We start from the raw sequence: 22,027 nt of genomic DNA on the forward strand, positions 1-22,027 counted from the left end.
TTTTACTTTTTCTAGTTCTACTCCATCTCCCATCTTATAGATTCCCACTGGTCGTCTTTCACTTTTTCCCATTTCCATGACATGGCTTTTGTCCACATTGAATTCCATCTCCCATTTTTTGCTCCATTTCCAGATCTTGTTTAAGTCTTCCTGTAGTATTTCACAATCCTCTTTTTGTTTAATGACTCTGCACAGTTTCGCATCGTCTGCAAACAGATTTATGTAGCTGTTCACTCCCTCTGGCATGTCATTTATATATACGAGAAAAAGTATTGGTGCCAATACTGACCCCTGTGGCACTCCGCTGTCTACTGTTCTCCACTTGGATTTCATATCTTTAACTATCGTCCTTATTTCTCTTCCCATTAAGTAATTCTTCATCCATCTCAATGTGCTTCCTTTTAAGCCACCCTTCTCCTCTAACTTCCATAGTAATCTTTCATGTGGCACTTTATCAAAAGCCTTTTTTAGATCTAAATAAATACAGTCAACCCATCCCTCTCTCTCTTGTACTTTATCAACTATTCTAGAGTAGAAACTCAATAAATTTGTCACACATGACCGACCTTTTCTAAAACCAAATTGGCTATTTGATAATATTTTGTTGTCTTCAAGAAACCCGATCCATTGCTTCTTTATTACTTTGAATGCTCTTTCTCCCTTACCAACATAGTCATCATCATCTTTCATTCTTTCCTGTGTCTCATACGTGCATTTAGATGGAATCTCTTCCTTACTCATGATTTTGTAACACTGTATTCATGTAAACGATGCTACACTACTCACCCAGGCCACTGCAAATCCAAAACAATAGGTAGTGAAGATCAGCTGATTCTCGGAGCGACGGTACTGTGTCCTTTCTCGATCGCGTCTCGTTTGTGTTTGTGTATTTACCTAGTTGTATTTACCTAGTTGTAGTTTTACAGGGTCTGGGCTTTATGCTCGTGTGGCCCCGTCTCCATATCTACACTTATCCAATTTTCTTTAAAACTATGCACACTTGTTGCTGACACTACTTCTGCACTCAAACTGTTCCAAGTCTCAACACATCTTTGCAGGAAACTATATTTTTTAACATCTCTCAGACATCTTCCCTTCCTCAGTTTCTTGCTATGCAATCTTGTGCTTCTAATGTCATATTCTTCTCTCAGGATTAGTTTCTCATTATCCACTTGATCCATTCCGTTAATCAATTTATAAACTTGTATCAGATGTATTTACCTAGTTGTAGTTTTACAGGGCCTGGGCTTTATGCTCGTGTGGCCCCGTCTCCATATCTACACTTATCCAATTTTACTTTAAAAGTATGCACACTCGTTGCAGACACTACTTCTTCATTCAAACTGTTCCACGTCTTAATACATCTTTGCGGGAAACTATACTTTTTAATATCTCTTAGACATCTTGCTTTCCTCAGCTTCTTACTATGCGATCTTGTGCTTCGACTGGCATATTCTTTTCTCAGGATCAGATACTCATTGTCCACTTGGTCCATTCCATTTATCAATTTACAAACTTGTGTGAGATCCCCTCTCTCCCTTCTCTGTTCCAATGTTGGAAGATCCATAGCCTTTAGTCTCTCCTCATATGTCATCCCTTTAAGTTCTAGGACCATTCTTGTAGCCATTTTTTGTAGTCTCTCCAGCTTCCTTATGTGTTTCTTTTTGTGAGGGGTCCACACTACCCCTGCATATTCCAATCTGGGTCTTATTATAGTATTCATCAGTTTCTTCATCATTTCTTTGTCCATGTAGTGAAATGCTATTCCAGTATTCCTTAGCAAATTTGTATGTCTCTCTGAAAATTATATCAATATGGCTTGCCGGTTGATTATTTTCTTCCATCGTCACTCCGAAATCCTTTTCCTTTTTTATTTTCTGCAGTTCTATTCCATCTCCCATCTTATAGATTCTCACTGGTCATCTTTCACTCTCCCATTTTCATGACATGGCTTTTGTCCACATTGAATTTCATCTCCGACTTTTTACTCTATTCCCAGATCTTATTTAGGTCTTGCAGTATTTCACAATCCTCTTTTTGCTTTATAACTCTTCATAGTTTCGTATCGTCCGCAAACAGCTTTATGTAGCTCTTCATTCCTTCTGGCATGTCATTTATATAAATGAGAAAAAGTATTGGCGCCAATACTGATCCCTGTGGCACTCCGCTTTCTACTGCTCTCCACTTGGACTTCATATCTTTGAGTACCGTCCTTATTTCTCTCCCCTTCAAATAATTTTCCATCCATCTCAATGTGTTTCCTTTTAAACCACCCTTCTCCTCTAATTTCCACAGTAACCTTGCATGTGGCACTTTATCAAATGCCTTTTTTTTAAATCCAAGTAAATACAATCAACCCATCCCTCTCTCTCTCTTTTACCCTATCAACTATTCTAGAGTAGAAACTCATTAAATTTGTTACACCCGACCGACCTTTTTTAAAGCCAAATTGGGTATTTGATAGTAATTTGTTGTATTTACCTACTTGTATTTACTTAGTTGTATGTTGCAGGGTTCAAGCAGGACTTATATTGATCTGTCTCCATATATATATTTATCCACTTTTCCTTATTTGTGCACACTTTCTGCTACTACAATCTATTCACTCAATTTGTTCCAAATATCCACCATCCTATGTGGAAAACTAAATTTTTTAATGTTTCTCAAACACTGACTTTACTTGATCTTGGAGTGTCCTTTTGTTCACCTACCTCCATCCTCTGTCAGTGATACCAGGTCTTGTCTATCTATCTTTTCCATTTGGTTTACCAACTTATACATCATTATTAGATCTCTATTTTCTTGTCTGTCTTTCAAAGATGGTAGTTCCATTTCCTTCAGTTTTTCTTCATAAGGAAAATCCTTTATTTCTGGCACCATCTTTGTAGCAATCCTTTGGATTCTTTCTATTCTTTTGATTTATTTTTGCTTGTATGGTGACCACACTTCTGCTGCATATTCTAATGTAGGTCTTATCATAGTGGTTATGATCTTTCATAGCACATTCAGTAGCAAAACAGGATCATTTACAGTCGCTGCTACTTATTTGTTGTTGATGCTGCTTCAATATTGGGGCAGAGTCACAATAATTGGGCACAGTAATTGTACTTGTGAGGCAGAAAGTACACACAAAACTTACTTTTTTGTCTTTACTTAGACTAAGGTAAGATGCACGCAGTAACACTTGGGGCCAGAACAAAAACCTCCGCCGCCACTCTTGGGACGTATTGGCAGGTGGAATAATGTGTGGTCAGCTGGACTGGTTGTGGCCGTCTCTGGTGGTCAGGATGCTCTGCCAAGCAGCCTACCCCTCACACACCTCTGAAGCTTGGGTCACTGTCGTCACACTTGCCTACATGGCACCACAAAAACACCCCATGCTAACGACACCCTGCTAACATTTTTAATATTCAAAGCCCATTAACCACTACCAATAACACAACCATCAATCATTATAAACAACTGCTCAAAATAAAGGACAAAGGTACCTAGTCAACAACCATACACGCACACATGTACACACGCATCATTGTACCACATACAAAACTTATGTACCACATATTCACAAAGCTTTACATTGTATCCATTGCAGAGTCACGAGTTCAGGTGGTTCTTTTAGCTTGCAAGGAAGATATGATCTCACCAGCCTTCTTAATAGAGTCTGCTGACTTGAAAATGGTAGACAGTAAATGGAGTCAAGCCATGGTGGGAAACAATGCTATTAGTTTTCTGGCCTCTCTCGTGTCTGTGAATAATATCCAGCTTCACTTCGAAAGTAAGAGACTTCCTGGTCTTCTTAGCAACGCTTGGTGACATTGCAGGGCGTTTTGGTGGCATGTAGAGCGAGGGAAGACAAGCTGCTGCTGATGCTGTTATTGTTTTGAACTAGGGGAGTGAGTGGTGTGCGTTTTGTCCAAGAGAGGCGCTGGTGTATTCAAAAGCCTGTTGGCTTGCGTGATACGGTGGGGCTTTCAAACTTGGAAAAAATTACCTGGATAAAATTTCGTTTAAGCGAGTTTGGTGTTCGTTAAACGAGCAGATGGTAGTAAAAGGAAGCTTTCCTTGTAGCGAAATTTTGTTGTGTGAACCTTTGTTAAGCGGGGGTTGCCTGTATATAGATGCACTGCCTCTGCTACGGAGCAACCTTTCCTCACAGCAGTAACTCATAGTTTGATGGCATCTCTCAACAATCCCATTCCTGGAAGGAGCATACACACATCTTAATCTGAGACTAACACACCACCGTGCCGCAAAGTCAGCAAAAGACCAGCTACGAAAAACAGTGTTGTTGTCAGTCCACGTTCACAAAACACTGCTTCTAAATGTTCAATAACGCGTACATTTGTCTGAGGCCTCAGCTGACGCCAGATAGCGAATCTTGATGGTCCACAGTCAATGAGTGTTAGGTACGGGCATCCACCACAGTGAGTGGTATCCATTCCAACCCTCTGCCAAACTTCTTCCACGTCCAGGCGTCCCTTCCGCCACTTCAGTGGTGTTGGGTTGATGGACTGACACACCTCACACCTGGTGACAACAGCATGCACCTGTCATCTTGTGACTGCTGGGTGTGCTCGCTTCATGAAATAAAGCGTGCGTTTGATACCTGGATGACCCACAGAATTGTGTATCTCTGCGAGGATGTCTTTGGTTATGCCAGCACCAGCTGCACATGCTGAGTGGATAGCTGCAGGGTAGGTAGCAGACTTCAACCATCATTACAGGATGCATGTTAGACTATCAGCCTTGTTGTCAGAGGAGGGCATGAGGCTAACTGTCAGCTGGAGGCCACACTCCTTGACCAGCGACAACACTATTCTCACCCTCTTCCTGATCAGCATCTCACTCGCAGCCTTTGTTTTCAGCCTCATCCTCCCTGAGAGGCCATCCGTGATCCAGCGATGAACTGTCGAGGAATCTGTCAGTAATTCCAGTTTCTTGACTTTCCAAGCCATTGCAAGGTTCAGGCCTTAAATAGCTGCATCCAACTCAGCTGGATTGATGTGACACGAATCCTCCTTGTGCAACCAGCTTGCGTCTTCAACAATGTGCCCACCGATCTCTATGGCAACACCAAGTGCCAAGGAACTACCGTATTTTACGGCTTGCAAGACGCTGCATCTTGGAAGACGCATTCTAATATTTGAAAGAAATTTCTAAGAAAAAAAAAGTCATTCTCATACAAGAACACATTCACCATAAACCTGACCACTGAATAGAAAAACATCAAAAGCAAGGAGTCTGCAAGACACTATTGTTTCTGCACTCATTACAAATTTGCTGGAGCACTCACCACAAATTAAAACTATGTAAATAAAAACACCATAGGTAAATACGTATACACAGTGAAACAGTCCACCTCTTCTTGTTTTAGTGGCGGGACGTATTGTTTACATTATGGAATCACTTGTCTGATCACCGAAACTGAACACGTCAGTGCTGCAGTTTGTATTTATTTTATTTTTTAATCGTGCTTCACAGGCTTTATCAATGTGAATAAGTGGAGTTTTGACTCTTGCTTGAATGAGTAAGCCATTTGGATGTTATATTAATAAAAGTATAAAGGCACCTGGCATGTGTGTGCGTTCATGTGTATGTACGTACGTGTGTTGCTATGAGATGAGGGAGCAGGCCATTTTCTCCATATGCCGAGTAGGATGCAGGAAGGATTATTGTATTGGAAATACTTGTAACAGCTAAGTACTGAGTTTACATAATATAAAAGACTGAATTAAATAGTACTTAAGCTAACATCATAATGTAATGACTCAACATACAAATCCAGGTCACTATCAGTCAAGTGTCCAAGCTCACTTGAGGTTGGGTGTTGCCTTACAATACAACATTCATCTTGCAAGACACACTAGTATTTTTCAGGGTATTTTTTAGGAAAAAAGTGTGTCTTGTAAGCCGTAAGATACGGTAGCATGAAAGCAGTCGCCACCTGCAGCCAGCCACACATGGGATAGTGGCCCACCAGCTTGCCATAGAATGAAAAAACTGTTCGTCGCGTCAGTTCACTCGGCACATCACTCACTTCACCGTCTCTTCTCCAGATGAGCCTTCCTCACTCCCCTCAGACTCTCAGGTACAACACTTGAGTTCCATCAGTGAGCCGTTTGTGTGGCTTACTTGTCAACCCAAAGTTCTTGAGATGTTCTTGTACATGACTGGCCTTGACAATTTTTTCATTTACGAGAATGTCATTGATGTATACCGACGTTCCCCTCCTCACATCTGGATCATGCAAAAGGACTCTGTTCAATACCCCTTTCATAACTAGTTGGGCAATGTTCAGTCCAAATCCCAGATATGTTAAGCAATACCTCTTGCCCTGGAAGAGGACGGTCTGGTATGGCCACAAAGATTCATGAATCCTTATTTGCAAGTATGCTTTCGTCAAGTCCACGACAGACACATTTACACCTTCTCTCCTCCAGTCCCGCATGCGGTCTGTACACACATCCGAATGCATTGTTAAGGCATCAATGTGTGTGTTGAGTTCTCTGAAGTCTATAATGGCCTGCACTTTCCTTTTGTTTTGTTGTGCCACTGCCATCAAGGGGATTAGTCCTTTAGCTGCTCTGAATTTACGTTCGTCATAAGGAAGCAGCCATCCATCCTTGATCCACTTTCCAAGCTCTCCTTCATACAACTCCCTGGCCTCGTGGGGAACACTGTACGCCTCTGCCTTATTCTACAGGACACCAGGCTCCTTACCGTCTGACCACTTCCAAGCTGCAGTCCAGGAGTTAGTTACAGGATCATATGTTGCAGTAAAGTCAGGTTCATCAACTTCCTGCACTGCGCCCACTGCTGCACAAATCGGTTGTTCGTCTACACCGAAACGCATACCACACTGGCCATCAACCACAACCCCTCCGAGCTCCCTGATGCTGTCCATGCCCAAGATAAACGTGAAACCAAGAGGCATTGAAGTAGTGATATTCACACTAATGTTCGTCGAAGCCCCACTGCTCAGCTGAAGCTGCACAGAACCCGTTCCCTCGATTTGCCATTCCTCTCCACTAACAGTAAACAATGTAATCCCTTCTTTCACGTTTTACAGCACGAGACGTGGGCAATGCATCGTGAGCACCCGGTATCCACTAATGCACGACACTGTACGCCCTCCACACTCACTCCACACATTAAGATATTTGAAAAGGTAATTTCTGTTCGTTTAACTAGCTACCTACAAAATCATAACTTACTGTCTGAATACCAACACGGGTTTCGAGCTAACAGGTCCACCAAATCAGCAATATTATAGTTTGTGAGCAATGTTTATACCTCTTTGGAAGAAAAGCTCAATGTTGTTCGAGTATTTATTGATCTCTCAAAAGCATTCGACACACTCGATCACAAAATTCTTCTTGATAAACTGGAACACTTAGGCGTAAGAGGCATTTCCTTAAACCTGTTTAGGAGTTATCTTACTAATAGAACTCAATCTGTTTTTTGTAACATGAATTTTTCACCATTTATAGCCTTGTCTAAGAGTGTCCACAAGGATCTGTTTTAGGTCCACTGTTATTTTTAATATACTTTAATGATATTGTAAACATTAGTGCAGAGCTAAAATTTGTTATGTATGCTGATGATATAAACCTCTTGTTGGCCAACAGTAATATACATCAGCTGCACGAAATGCTTAACCTGGAATTAAACTCTATAAATAAATGGATACAATATGATAAATTAAAGCTAAATGTCTCAAAAACCAAATATATATTCTTTCAGAACAGGTCAGTAAGAAATCAAATGCCACCATTACAAATTGAAGGCAATACAACAGGTTAATCATATGAAATTTCTTGGTATAATTATTGACTCTAATCTTAACTGGAAATATGACATTGAGGTAATTTTTGTAAAACTATCCAAAATTTGTGGCTTGCTCTATAAAGTGTGACATAATCTTACAACAGAGGCTATGATTAGTATATATTACACATTATGTTATCCTCACCTTATTTACTGTGTACCAACATGGGCATGTACTTGGCCCTTGTTCCTCGACAAACTAGTTATTTTCCAAAATAAAGTATTTAAATGTATATTTTTTCTTCATAAATTTGACTCTATAGCCACTATTTTTTCTACTACTAAATTTACGAGATTTGATTTTATTCATAAATATTTCACTTTATTACTTATATTTAAAACTGTGCAATATTATAGTGGAAATAATGTCTTTAGAATTGTTGACAACCCAAGAAGCACTAGGAGCAATAATGTTGACTTGTACTGCCCTCATTTCAGGACAACTCTCTTTAAAAATAATGTATTAAGCTTTGGTCCTCAATTATATAATAGTCTACCACTAGAACAAAAGTTACTCCTTAGATCAACCAATATTTCAACATTTAAAAGAAAAATCAAGTACTATCTAGGAAATTTCGTAATATAATTGTTTCACTATTTAACTATATTTCTTTTGTATTGCTTTATAACTACAATCATAATTGTGTTTTTCGTTTTCTTATTTATAATTGTACTTAGCACATATGTAACCTTATGTTAACATCCATTTAACCTTTAGTACTTAATAATGTCTGTCATGGAGCTTACGCTTGACAGACTGTTGCTGTATCAACAATATTTTTCTAATGCATGTATATATTGTATATAATGTTTAATAGCAATAAATGTTTACTTACTTACTTACTTACTTACCACTACACTAGGTAGTGTCTCACTCACTGACCACTGAGAGAGGAGGCTGATCCTGACACCCCACTCTCCAGGCGCGTTTCCTAGATACGCAGAGGCAATGTGACCCACAGTACCACAATGGTAACATCTTCCTCGTCACCAAAAGCAGACACCACCACTTCGTGCTGCATCACCACTCGATGTCTCACCCTTGCGGCTAACTAAGCAGTCCCTGGTGAAATGATTCGGACCGTTGCACACGAAACATCGCTGACTTGATTCAAGCACTCCAAGCGCAGGGCAGAATGTGTTGTGGCGGCAAAACATGCCTTCGGGGACTCCAGGGAATTATCTTCTCTGATGACTGCTCTCGCCTGGGATAAGATCTGATCCAAGTCCAGTGCCTCCATGTGCGATCCAGCTCTGAACAGCTGATGGACACTCTCTGGCAGTCCAGCTATGAAGGCACATGCAAGGGCTTTCTCGGTTATTCCACCAAACAGGGATGTCAGGTGCCGCAGCTCTGCTAAGTACACATCTGGTGACTCACCAAGGTGCAGCTTCCTTCCAGTAAACTGTTCATAAGCCATGTAGGGGTCCACAGCAAACGCGGCCAGCAGTGCTGCCTTCACCTTCTCTGTGCTCTTCCTGTCTTCCTCTGCCAACTGCAGATACACAACGAAAGTACTGTCAGTGAGTTGGAGGGGAATCACACTCGTTGTGTCATCGATTTTCCGGAGTTTGCAAACCTGTTTCAGCTTCTCCAGCCACTCAACCACCGACTGTGTGCCACTAGGGAGGCGGTGGCATAGTGGATAAGGTGGTGAGCATGGGATCGGGCAGACGTCCACGCGTAGGTTCGAATCCCACCACGTACAGCCTTAAAACACTTTGCCATTTTGTCAAGTGGTTTAAAGTTACCTACATATCACCATGATACCCAGGTTCTAGGTGGTTACATTCAAGATGAGCTTGGGCGGTGATATGGGCCCTAATATGGGTACCACTTTAAATAAAATTGCCTGTGCCACTAATGGGCGGAAGCTGAACAGCGCTTCCCATACACTCTTCAAGTGTGCCTACAGGCGCTATAGCCCTTACCGTAAAAAATAAATAAATAAATAAAACTTCCATCATACTCTGGGATCAGCTTCAAGTCAAAGTGTCCTTCGGTACTGCCTAGATAGCTTGAGGCAGAAAGTACACACAAAACTTGCTTTTTTGTCTTTACTCAGACTAAGGTAAGATGAACGCAGTAACACTTGGGACCGTAACAAAAACCTCCGCCGCTCTTGGGACATGTTGGCAGGTTGGATAACGTGTGGTTAGCTGGACTAGTTGTGACTGTCTCCGGAGTTCAGGATGCTCTGCCAACCAGCCTACCCTCACACATCTCTGAAGCTCTGGTCTCTGACATCACACCTGCCTACATGGCACCACACAAACACCTTGCGCTAACAACACCCTGCTAACATTCAAAGACCATTAACCACCACCAATAATACAACCATTAATCATTTTAAACAACTGCTCAAAATAAAGGACAAAGGTACAGAGGATCCTCGTGATTTGACCGTTCGCAGTTCGAATTATCACTCAGTTAATTAATACCCAATCCTCAAGGTTCGACCGACTGACTCGCCAGTACGACATTCATTTCTTGTTGCCACCCATCCGGTCAAAAACTGCCGCAAACCCGCCAAGCAGAAGTGTAAACCGATGCTATCCTGTGTCGTCGCTTAAGGCGGCACCACACTAACAGTTTTCCGTCAACTTTCTGAAGACTGTCAACTTTTGTTGACGCTGGTCGTCACACACAAGCTTGCTTCCGCCTTTGTCGCATTTGTCAATTGTAAACAAACATGGCAGTCCCTTCACCCCCAAGCAAGCCGTTGCTATTTTTTTCATTGCTATTTTTGGCCTTTAATGATCTCTATGAGAAACTCTTCAGACAGCTTTGCCCACTCATAAATAACAGAGCTGCTCATCTAGGCCAGTTGTTCCTTGGAAGTTCTGCCTTGGAACGTCGCAGTCCCTGAAAAATGTAAACAAACAACTGAACTACTTTTCACTGTTAGGCTAGGACAAAAAACAGATTATATACAAATATATTTATATCTACTTATCAAGATTCTATTGATTTGAGATTATAGCATCATTCCAATTAACAAGAAAATTAATTTTATAAAAGTGTTAATAGAAACCATAGATCTTAATTTGACTAAAAATTGACACTAGAGGAAAACGTGCGTTTCATCTGACTCAAGACAATGGAAAGCCACCTCCAGCCCCTGCCCAAAGAAGCACAATTTCCTGCCTTTCAAAGATAAGCTTGAGCTTATAAGAAAGTGTGAGGCAGGTATAGCTCAAGGTGTCGTTGCAGTGCAAATGGATGCCCCTAGATCAACAGTATCAACAATTTGGGAAGAACAGGGACAAGTACTGCGAGACTGCTGCAAATGTTTTTATTTCCAAAAATGTACTGTACAGCACCTTAATGTGTTTAATAAAAAGAAGTTAGATTTAAATGAAGCCTTTAATAGTACTGATTTAGTCTAAGTTAGTGTTTTTTAGAGGTTATAGTAATGTTTTGAGGGGGTCTTGGCTGGAGGTTGGTCCCTATCCCCCCTAATTCTTAAGTATCTTATGGGAAAAATTGCTTCATGATTTGAATAAATGCTGATTCGACCAATGAAAAACCGCCCTAACCCCATCGAATTGCGAGGATCTCCCGTATGTAGTCGACAACCATACACGCACACACACGTACACACCCCACATGCATGTTCGCACATACACATACACGCACAACTGGGGATGTATGTTCACTCTGTTTCTGCTCTGACACAATACTAGCTTCCCTGCTAAAGTTATATTCATCTGATCAAACTCACACAGGACCATAGAGTGTGTGTATAAGTACTTTTTTAACATTTGAACACATTTCAACAATACAAGCAACCCATGCTTAATGAAGGGGTTACGTTCCTGAGAAAACCTTCGTTAAGCAAATTTTTGTTAAGCGAACCAATTATAACAAGTTTAACCCTTGATTTGAGCTTCCATTGAGACTAAACAAAGTGAGAGTGCATCATAGTACAGTAAAAGGTTTAATGAAGGTAAAAATTTGAAAATACACGAGACTTACCTTTGGTCAGTTGAAGTGTGCTTGTAATTTTGCGAGGCAAATCACCTCTGCTCGAGGGGAGCTTTCACATGAGATATGCTATGCCGCACCGGACCGTCAGACTTCGAAGCCACGATCACCCACTTGAGAAAACACTATAAACTATACAAAGCAACATCTGCCCTGGTACACAGAAAGTAAACATGAGAGGAGAGGAGGGCATGTGAAAGCTCCCCTCAAGCAGAGGTGATTTGCCTCGCAAAATTACAAGCACACTTCAACTGACCAAAGGTAAGTCTCGTGTACTTTCCAATTTTACTTCGGCAAATCAGCCTCTGCTGAAGTGAGCTAACCCATGAGGCTTTAAAGCCAAGTGGGTGACGTGCCAAAAGGACAGTGTTGGATGAGGAAAAGAACATCTCCCAGCCAGAACATTCATTGTGTATAGAAACATATACATACAGACATACATATGTAAAACACCCTTTATAATCCATAATATAATATACCCCCATTACAAACCATGAACCATATAGGAACATAAAGGCAACAGCCACTTATGCCAAAACCACATCCTGAAAAGTGTCCCCCACCTCAGTAAGAGGCCAAATGTACTCTTGAGACCACCCTGCCGTCGACTTACGTCATGTTTCAGGAACGTAACTCTGACGTAAATTGAGACCTTACTATATATTGTAGTGGTGACTGGCTGGTGAACCGATCGATAAGATGGCGTGTGGTCAGCTGGGCAGGAAAACACAACCAAGGCTGTCACACAACACGAAGCCTATCCGTTAGACCGGGGGATGACACCATACCATACTGAGAAAGATCGATAAACATGGATAGATTAACATGGCGTCAATCAATGGGGGTTGAACAGGTGTCTATAAATCTGGGATGACTAAGCGTCTGTATATCGGGGTCAAACAGCTGACATGGTTACTGCTAGGTTACAGACTCGCATTTAGGTTACACATTTTAACGTTAGGGCTATGTCAGTTACATACATGAAAGCATTTCACATGAAATATAAAACCGAAAACATTGCACGCTTGAAATAAAAATGAGGAAACTCGTAAGATTTACCTTGTTCACTTGGATTTGTTGGGGGAAGTGGCGGGCGAGGAAGGGGGTGACGAGATGGGGGAGGGGTCGTCAGCATCGCTGTGGGTGTGGCGTGTAGGTAGAGGATGAAGATGGCACTGGCTCAGGGGTAGATGGCACTGACTGAGGAGTGGATGGTACTGTTGCCTCACGTTTATCTACCCGTTTGAAGAACTGATGAAGCGACGACTGGCTTACAGCCTTCTTTTTTTCCTCGTATATGACGCGGTAGCATTTCAGTTCATCATGAACAGCTGCTGACACCTTGGCATGTCGTTCTTCATTTGGGTCCTGTTCTTCAAAATTTGCCAAGGCTGCCTCTATGGATGCAAAAGCTTCTGCCATCTTTGTGGACTGACGGAGTGTTGTTGGCTCACTACCGCTCGTTTGTGGTTAAATTAAGGTAGTTTACCCCCCAGACTGACTTGGGCAGCTATGAGAGGAGGCAACGTTTTCCAGGCTAGCCAGCGCAGCGGGAGACGGACACCAGCCGCCATACACACCACTACCCCTGTTCTGTCCAGCGAAGATTGTGTGCGAGGTCGTGCCGCAAGGGAGGCACGAGCAACGGGATCAAGCACGAGGAGCCAGTGTTGGCGCAACGTCAGTGATGTGGCCAGTGTTATCCCTCTGCGTCTGTCGGGAGGTGCATTCGCCGTATACTTGCAGCTTGCAGAAGCGGACAGGAAGAAAGTTGAGAAGATCAAGGTGGCGCTTGTGGGCGCATTTGCCATGGATTCGTATATCGCATACGAACAGTTCATCCGCTGGAAACTACAAGCTGGTGAGAGTCCGGATGTCTTTTTGGCGGAGTTACGCCGCCTGGCATCACTGTTCGGAGGCATGTCCGAGAAGGGACTCACCTGTGCTTTCATCGCTGGTCTTCTGGAAGGCATCAGGCGACTACTGAGAGCGGGGTCGCGGATGGAGACACTTGACCTGCCTCAAATCCTGGCGCGGACGAGGGCAGTGGTCCATGACGACGGTGCCGGTGGTGTCCACGAAGTATGTCTCGGCGCCAGGGCTGGGAATACGGACATTGGCCCAGATCAATGGTGTTTCCTCTGCAATGGTGTGAACCACTTTGCCAGAGACTGCTTGGCTCGTCAAGACACCTATAGCGGCAGGAGCCAGAGGAGCGCTGGACGCACTTCAAAACGTGGTGTGAGGTGCTACCGCTGTGGTGTCCTGGGCCACATCGCGTTGGCATGCCCGGGAAACGACCGTGGAGGGGAGGCATCAGCGCCAGCCTCCTCTCTGGACAAGCAGTGAATGAGGCGCTACCCATCGCGGAGGTGTGGCTGGACGGGAACCGGCGCAAAGTACTGGTGGACACTGGGTGCTCGTGGTGCGTGGCTCACGTCTCGTGCTGCAGAAAGTGGAGGAAAGAAGATGTGGCTATTTTGACCATAAGTGGTGAGGAGCAGAAATACGAGGGTACGGGTGTCGTGCGCCTCCAACTTGACAGTGGTGCCTTTGTTGACGTAAAAGTGTTTGTGGTGAGTGACAAGCCCCTGGGGTTCCCGTTCATGTTAGGGATGAACGGTGTTGTGGCGTTGGGGGGAGTTGCTGTCAATGCGCACCGGCAAGTACGGTTCGGTGTCGAGGATGCGCCGATCTGCGCGGCTGCCGGCGCTACCACTGACATACAAGTGGATGAACAGGACTTCAGTGTTGCCTATGATACTGCAAGTAACACCTGGACGGCGGCATGGAAGTGGTCGGGGGGAGACGAGCCCGGCGTCTTGCTGAACAAGGTGGAGGAGTACGCTGTGCCAAGTGAAATAAGATCGTGGTATGAGGAGGAGGTGGATAAGTGGATAACAGACGGATGGTTGGTGCCGCACGACGAGTACAAGCATGGTCCTGCAAAAGGACTGATTCCTCTTATGGCAGTTGTGCAGCACAACAAAGGAAAGGTGAGGCCTGTTCTTGACTTCAGGGAGCTGAACACTCATATAGACACCTACACGGCAGATTCTGATGTCTGCGCCGACAGACTAAGAGAGTGGCGGAAGCAAGGTAAGAATGTGTCCATCATAGATCTTAAGCATGCCTACTTACAAGTGCACATTCACGAGTCGCTCTGGCCATATCAGACTGTTATGTATAAAGGGTGAAAGTACTGCCTCACACGTCTAGGTTTTGGTCTGAACGTCGCCCCCTTAATAATGAAGACTGTCCTCAGCTCTGCGTTATCACAAGACCCCGACGTGAAACGTGGGACTTCGGCCTACATTGATGATGTCTACGTTAACGAGGACATCGTCACGGCTCGTCGGGTGGCGGAGCACCTTCATCGCTACGGCCTAACCACCAAAGCTTATGAGCGCGTTACAGAGGGTGCTCGAGTGCTGGGCCTGAGGCTCTGGGGGGAGAGTGGCATGCTGCTCTGGGGACGTGATGGCAAGGTGAGTGGTGTGCCTACCTGCCTGACGCGGCGAACAGCTTTTTCTTACTGCGGCAAGTTAACTGGCCATTTTCCAGTGTGTGGGTGGCTGAGAGCGGCAGCGGCCTACGTGAAAAGAAGAGCTAACGCGGCTACGCACACCTGGGATGACATCATCGTCGATGCCGGCCTGCGAAGTATCCTAGAGGAAATAGCAGGGAAGGTACTGAAGGACGACCCTGTTCGAGGAAGATGGGATGTAGGAGGAACAGAGGCAAAAGTGTGGGTGGATGCTAGCTCCTTAGCTATGGGAGCAGCAGTCGAGGTGGAAGGTAAGATCGTCGAGGACGCCTGCTGGTTGCGTCCTGACGGCGCCAGCCACATCAACATGGCTGAACTTGATGCGGTCATCAAAGGACTCAACCTTGCTCTGGCATGGAAGATGAGTAAGGTTGAATTAGTGACTGATTCCTCTACTGTCCACCGCTGGATTAACGACTGCCTCACTGGACGAGCAAGGCTAAAAACAAAAGCTGCCAGCGAGATGCTGATTCGCCGACGACTTGAGATCGTGATGTCTCTGGTTAAGGAGTGCAAACTCGTCCTCACAGTGTCTCTGGTGCCCTCAACCGAGAACAAGGCAGATGTCCTCACCCGCATGCCACAGCGATGGTTAAGGACGTCCGCGGCCAACGTCATGGAACCACCGCCAGTGTGTGCGGCAGCTGTCGAAACGCCCCTTGACCAATTAGTGACAGACATCCACCATTCCCGTGGCCACCCTGGGGTAAGAAGAACGCTGTACTTTGTAAAACGAGTCAACGCGGCAGTGACGAAAGGACAGGTGCGTGCTGTTGTCGCTTCCTGCCAGATATGCCAGTCTATAGACCCAGCGCCAGTGAAGTGGAGTAAAGGCAACCTGTCGGTGGAGGGCATCTGGCAGCGGGTTGGGATGGATATCACGCACTGTAGAGGAAGGTCATATCTCACGCTCATCGACTGCGGGCCTTCTCGCTTCACCATCTGGCGCCCGCTGAGGCTACAAACGAGCGATAACATCATCGAGCAGTTGGAAGCAGTTTTCTGTGAGCGCGGGGCTCCGGACGAGATTCTGACTGACAATGACACCGCCTTCTGCAGCAAGTTGTTCGCTCAGTTTGCCTTGCGTTGGAACGTGAATATGCACTTCCGGGGAGCGTATTCACCGTCTGGAAATGGTGTCGTTGAGAGGTGTCACAGGACAGTGAAGGTCATTGCGGCAAGAAAAGGATGCTCCATAGCAGAAGCGGTGTACCTCTACAACATCACGCCCGAGGATGACTGCTCGCCTACCTCTGCGCCTGCGAACATGTTGTACGGGTATTCGGTGAGAGTGCGGGGAGAAGACGCGAGCAGAAGCAACCCTGCAGTAGAAAACAACCCTCACCATGTAGGAGAAGAAGTTTGGGTAAAGCCTCCCGGCGTGCGCTGCGACGAGCAATACAAAGAGGGCGTCGTGCCTGGAGTGGTATCGGATCAAGTCGCCAAAGTTGATGGTACACCTCGTCACATTCGTGATCTGCGACATCGCGTTTCACCACTAAGACACCAGGACAGAGTAGTAGGCAACTCGGACAATAACTGCGAGGATCTGGTGGTTACGTTTCCTACTCCAGAAGAGCAGCGTGAGGAGGAGGACCTGGAGAGAAACGGTGAAGATGTTGGGAGTGTGGTGCTGAGGCGTTCTGCTAGAATCAAACAATCTACCAGGTGTCTGCTGTGTGATTGAGGGCTTGTGGGAGATGGGTGACTGAGTGCCTGGGTGATTTAGATATCAAGGGGGAGTGTGGACTGACGGAGTGTTGTTGGCTCACTACCGCTCGTTTGTGGTTAAATTAAGGTAGTTTACGCCCCAGACTGACTTGGCTCTTGCCAGCAGCTATGAGAGGAGGCGACGTTTTCCAGGCTAGCCAGCGCAGCGGGAGACGGACACCAGCCGCCACACACACCACTACCCCTGTTCTGTCCAGCGAAGATTGTTTGCGAGGTCGTGCCGCAGGGGAGGCACGAGCGACGGGATCAAGCACGAGGAGCCAGTGTGGGCGAGTTGTGGGCCCTTATGAGTGCGTGGGACTCCCTACATGTGTTGCCGCCGTGCCAGTGGAGGAGACGGCCATGAGAGGAGGGAGACACGACGTTGGAGACGTGTGATCACCAAGACTGTGGTGCCTGCTGTGCTGCTAGTTCTGTGCTCTGTAAATAAACTGCAATTGGGAGAACAGTGTTTCGAGTTACGCCCTGCCACAATCTTTTTAGTTTGGAAATGTTTTGGTGGCATTTCCACTTCTCCCTCCTCTGCCTCTTCTGCCTCCTTTCTCTGCTTCTCCATTTTTCATAGTTCATCATTAGATAGCTCCTTGTCATGGTCATCAAAGAACTCTGTGAAGTCCTGCTCCTCCAGCTCTAGCTCCAGTTTCTCGCTCATGGAGATTAAATTGTCAACAACCTCCTCCTGCTCCTCCTGAATATTTTCAAACCCAGTGAAATCATGAACAACCTGAGGGCAGAGCTTTTTCCATACGGCATTCATACAGGTGGTTGTAACTTTTCACCAGGAGGTATTGATGTTATTTATGACATTGTAGATTTTATATGACTTCCAAAATTCGCTCAGAGTCATATCATTCTCGTCCTTTGCCTTCAGTGCCTGGCGGAAAGTGTGCCTTAGATAGTATTTTTTGAACGTTGCGATAACTCCCTGGTCCATAGGTCGGTCGTATAATGGAGGTTGTGTTGGGTGGCAGGTAGACAACCTTGACATTAGGGTGAAAGTCATCTTGGTAAGGTGGGTGGCCAGGGGCGTTATCCAGCACCAGGAGGACGTTGAATGGAATGGAGTTGCTCCGACAATACTTCTCCACCTCAGGGATAAATTGATTATAAAACCACTCCTGAAAAATTGCCTGTGTGACACCCCCTATCCTGTTCGTTAGTTTAGTATTGTATGTATATATATATATATATATATATATATATATATATATATATATATATATATATATATATATATATATATATATATATATATATATATATATATATATATATATATATATATATATATATATATATATATATATATATATAAAGATTCATTCCTGACTTGTCATAAACTTTTATATTACTGTTAGTGACAAATCTTACTATATATGCAAACAAAATTCAATGACATGATAAATCTCTAAAAGAAGATTGTATATATACATACTAAATACTATATGTGTATATGTACTTACTAAACACTGTATGGGTTAAGTGAAGGATGTGTGTATTGCAAGTGCATTTAGCAAGTGTATATAGTTTTGTGTGAAGTAGGAGAATTGTCTTTTAGAGCGTAGGCAGTGATTGTCCATCTATCTCTTATGATTATTTCATATATTTTTGCTATTACACTGGTCAGTAATACTGGTCTATAGTTGATTTTATCCTCATTGCTTCCTTCTTTGAATACTGGCATAGTATCAGCTCTTTTCCAGTCTATTATTACTTTACCCTCTGTTAAGTAACTCAATAACACTGTGGACTTTGTCTGCTAAGTGGTGATTGCATTCCTTTATAATCCATTTGACACTTCATTGGGACCTGAGGCTTTCCATACATTTTGTTCCGTCATTATTTTCTTCACTTCTATTGACACTTAAATTTTCTGAACATCATGCTTTATTTCTATGGGTGTTTGACATTGAAAGTCACTTCATCTTGTGAAGATTGACTGGAAACAGTTGTTCATCATTCCTGCCATCACTTGTGGTTTTTTCACGTTTCATTGGTGAAATTTAATTTGCTTATTTCCCCTTTGTTTTTTGGCTTGCCATTTACATATCTACGTATAGAACAATTTGGGCTGGTCCTTACATTTGTCCACTTTATCTTTCTGATAATTTTTGTGTTCCATTTTCTGAATCTTGACATACTTATTTTTTTTATCTGTACATAGTCCATCCAAAAATTATATCTTCTATTTCTTCATCTATTCCAGGCTTTTTCTATCTCTATTCTTGCTAGTTCACATCTGTTATACCAGTCCTTGTGTCTAGACTTATTAATTTTTTTGATTGGCACGTTTCTTTATTCCTTCTTTGTACAGTAAGTCCTCCTTATACGGTACTTCATTATCTGGTAAATTCACAGTTACGGTGTTTGATTCTATTTACGGTAAGAAAAATTCACAGATACGGTATCTGCTCTTGTTTTGTTTACACCGTACCGTAGCGCCACCACGCTGTGCGCCCACCACAACAATCAGTCTCTTAACATAACATAACATAACATAAATAATAGGATAACAAAGGGCCACTAGGGCCCATCTAGGTTATCCTGTATCAGTCGCACAGCGACCTCGTCATCAGTACTTAAAGATACACTTACAAGTACACAATACATTATATACTAATTCTAAATATTTGGCCCATTAACAGGGGAAAGTCCTGCAGCGAAATCCTCTACAATTTGTGGTCCCCATACATGGGGATCATGTCTTGTTTAACTATAGTAAATTTCTTATAAAAACTATCATGCAGCGCTATACATAATTATAAATCTAATAAATTTAAGTGCTTATCTAATCTGTTTTTAAACATTGTCAAACTAGTGCTATTTACAACCGTCTCTGGCAATGCATTCCAGAAGTCTACCACCCTATGACTAAAGAAATATTTTCTTATATCTAACCTGCAGCCTTGCTTTCTAATCTTCCTGCCATGATTTCTAGTCCTACTTCCCTCCTCTAAGGTAAAGAAAGATCTCACATCTATGTAGTTTGTATCTGAGAACATTTTAAATAACTATCATATCCCCTCTTATACATCTCCTCTCAAATGAAAACATGTTTAATTCCTTTAATCTATCTCTATACTCCAGGTGCTTCAAAGCTGGTATCATTCTAGTTGCTCTTCTCTGAACTGCTTCTAACATGTTGATATCCTGCCTATAGTGGGGTGACCAGGCCTGTATGCAATAATGGGGCATAACATAGGAATTATATAAGCTACGCACCACTTCCTTACTTTTATAACTAACATTTATATTTATAAAACCCAGGATCCTATTTGCCCTATTTCTTGCTTCTAAACATTGCTTTGAAAATTTCATAGTCCTGTCTATCACTACTCCTAAATCCTTTCCTTCCTCTACTGCCTCTAGCCAACATCCCTCCATCTCATAGTTAAAGTTTGTATTGTCTTTACCTAAATGCATAACCTGACACTTTTTAGAATTAAACTCCATCTGCCACCTGTCTGCCCATGCTATCAGCCTGTCCAGGTCTCGTTGTATTCTGTAATTGTCCTTTTCACCCTGTACTGCACATGCTATCTTAGTATCATCTGCAAACTTTGATACTTTGCTACTAATTCCTATATCTAAATCGTTAATGTACACCAAGAAAAGAAGAGGTCCTAGCACTGATCCTTGGGGTACCCCACTAACCACTTCCTTCCACTCAGACATTGCCCCATTTAATACTACTCTCTGTTTCCTATCAGAAAGCCATTCACTAATCCAATCAACTAACCTACCCCCTATCCTATGTAGTCTCAATTTGTACACTAGCCTCCTATGCGGTACCTTATCAAATGCCTTGCTAAAATCTAGATATATAACATCTATGCTATTTCCATCATCTAACTCCTTGGTAATATATTCTAAGATATCGAGCAAATTTGTAAGACAGGACCTCCCTGATCTAAAGCCATGTTGGGTATCTCTAATTAATCTATTCTCATTTAAATGCTCCCAAATACTACCCAAATACTCTTCCCGCATTTCCCACTGAACACAAGTGAAATCCTTACGCCGTGTTTTTGTGGATATTATAAGTAAGGGCTGAAATCCCTACTGTCCCTTAGCCTCGGGAGGGACATCATCTGATAGAATATTGGGCGAGTGAAAGGTAAATAAAAAAGATTTGTTTATTTCTTTTGCGCAGTACTTTACATTTTTTTTTTATATGACTAGTTTCATGTATTTTCAAGTATGTAGGGTGACTTTCGGCATGGTGGAACACACCTATTATTACATGTTATAATGGGTTCTATATACAGTAATTTCAATTTGCGGTAAGGTCAGGAATGCATATGTACTGTATAATGAGGACTTATTCTACCTTTCTCTTAGAATTCTCCACTTATCGTCAGCTCTCCCTGTTATATAAAAAAATCAGTTCAGTCTACTTGCTCGAAGTATTTCCTCAGTTCTACAAAAATGGCTTTACTGTATCTACTATCTTTACAATCTTCATTCCTTGTTTCTTCCAGTCTGCCCTTCAGGCTGAATTCGAGTAATACATGATCACTTTTGCCAAGTGGACTTTTAGATTCTAAATTTTCAAGTGTCTCCAGTTCCTTGGTAAACACTATGTCTAATCATGACAGTTCTTCATTTCCTCTATATCTTGTGTTACCTCTCGCCCACTGAGTTCAGATACTGTCTACTGCCAGATTCAGTAGTTTATGTCTCCTGGATGATTCTCCTCCCTCAGTTGTCAAATCCTCCTGATATATTTCTTTACAATTAAAGTCTCTCATGACTTATGTTTCTACTCTTCTCAATTAATCTCTGTATAATTTAACATATTTCCGTATGGTTCACTTCCCCATGAGTTTGTTTTGGATGGGACATAGGTAAAAGCAAAGTTCCTTTCTTTTTCTCCTTGAATTCTCACTCCTACTTTTAACACTTTAGCACTATTTCCTCCATAGGTTGTGTTA

The 22,027-nt window shown here is 43.1% G+C and overlaps 2 protein-coding genes across 5 annotated transcripts in view; both read left to right on the forward strand.

Annotated features, from left to right (window-relative positions):
• LOC123517177 (centrosomal protein of 89 kDa-like) overlaps positions 1–22,027 on the forward strand; it is a 251,432-nt gene that overhangs the window by 30,045 nt on the left and 199,360 nt on the right. For 2 of the 4 annotated variants that reach the window (XM_045277176.1, XM_045277173.1), the window contains exon 2: positions 7,070–7,168. The exons of the other annotated variants lie outside the window; for them this stretch is intronic. In XM_045277176.1, coding sequence (XP_045133111.1) covers positions 7,113–7,168 — 56 coding nt within the window. In that variant the 5' untranslated portion in view covers positions 7,070–7,112. The remainder of the gene's footprint in view (positions 1–7,069; positions 7,169–22,027) is intronic. 4 annotated transcript variants of the gene reach the window in all.
• LOC123517179 lies at positions 13,328–17,580 on the forward strand. Its single transcript, XM_045277178.1, is given in 2 exon segments — positions 13,328–13,997; positions 14,546–17,580. Coding segments are annotated over 2 exon segments (3,174 nt in total). The 3' UTR covers positions 17,050–17,580.

The sequence above is a fragment of the Portunus trituberculatus genome, chromosome 41, assembly GCF_017591435.1.
Source record: "Portunus trituberculatus isolate SZX2019 chromosome 41, ASM1759143v1, whole genome shotgun sequence".
NCBI lineage: Eukaryota > Metazoa > Arthropoda > Malacostraca > Decapoda > Portunidae > Portunus > Portunus trituberculatus.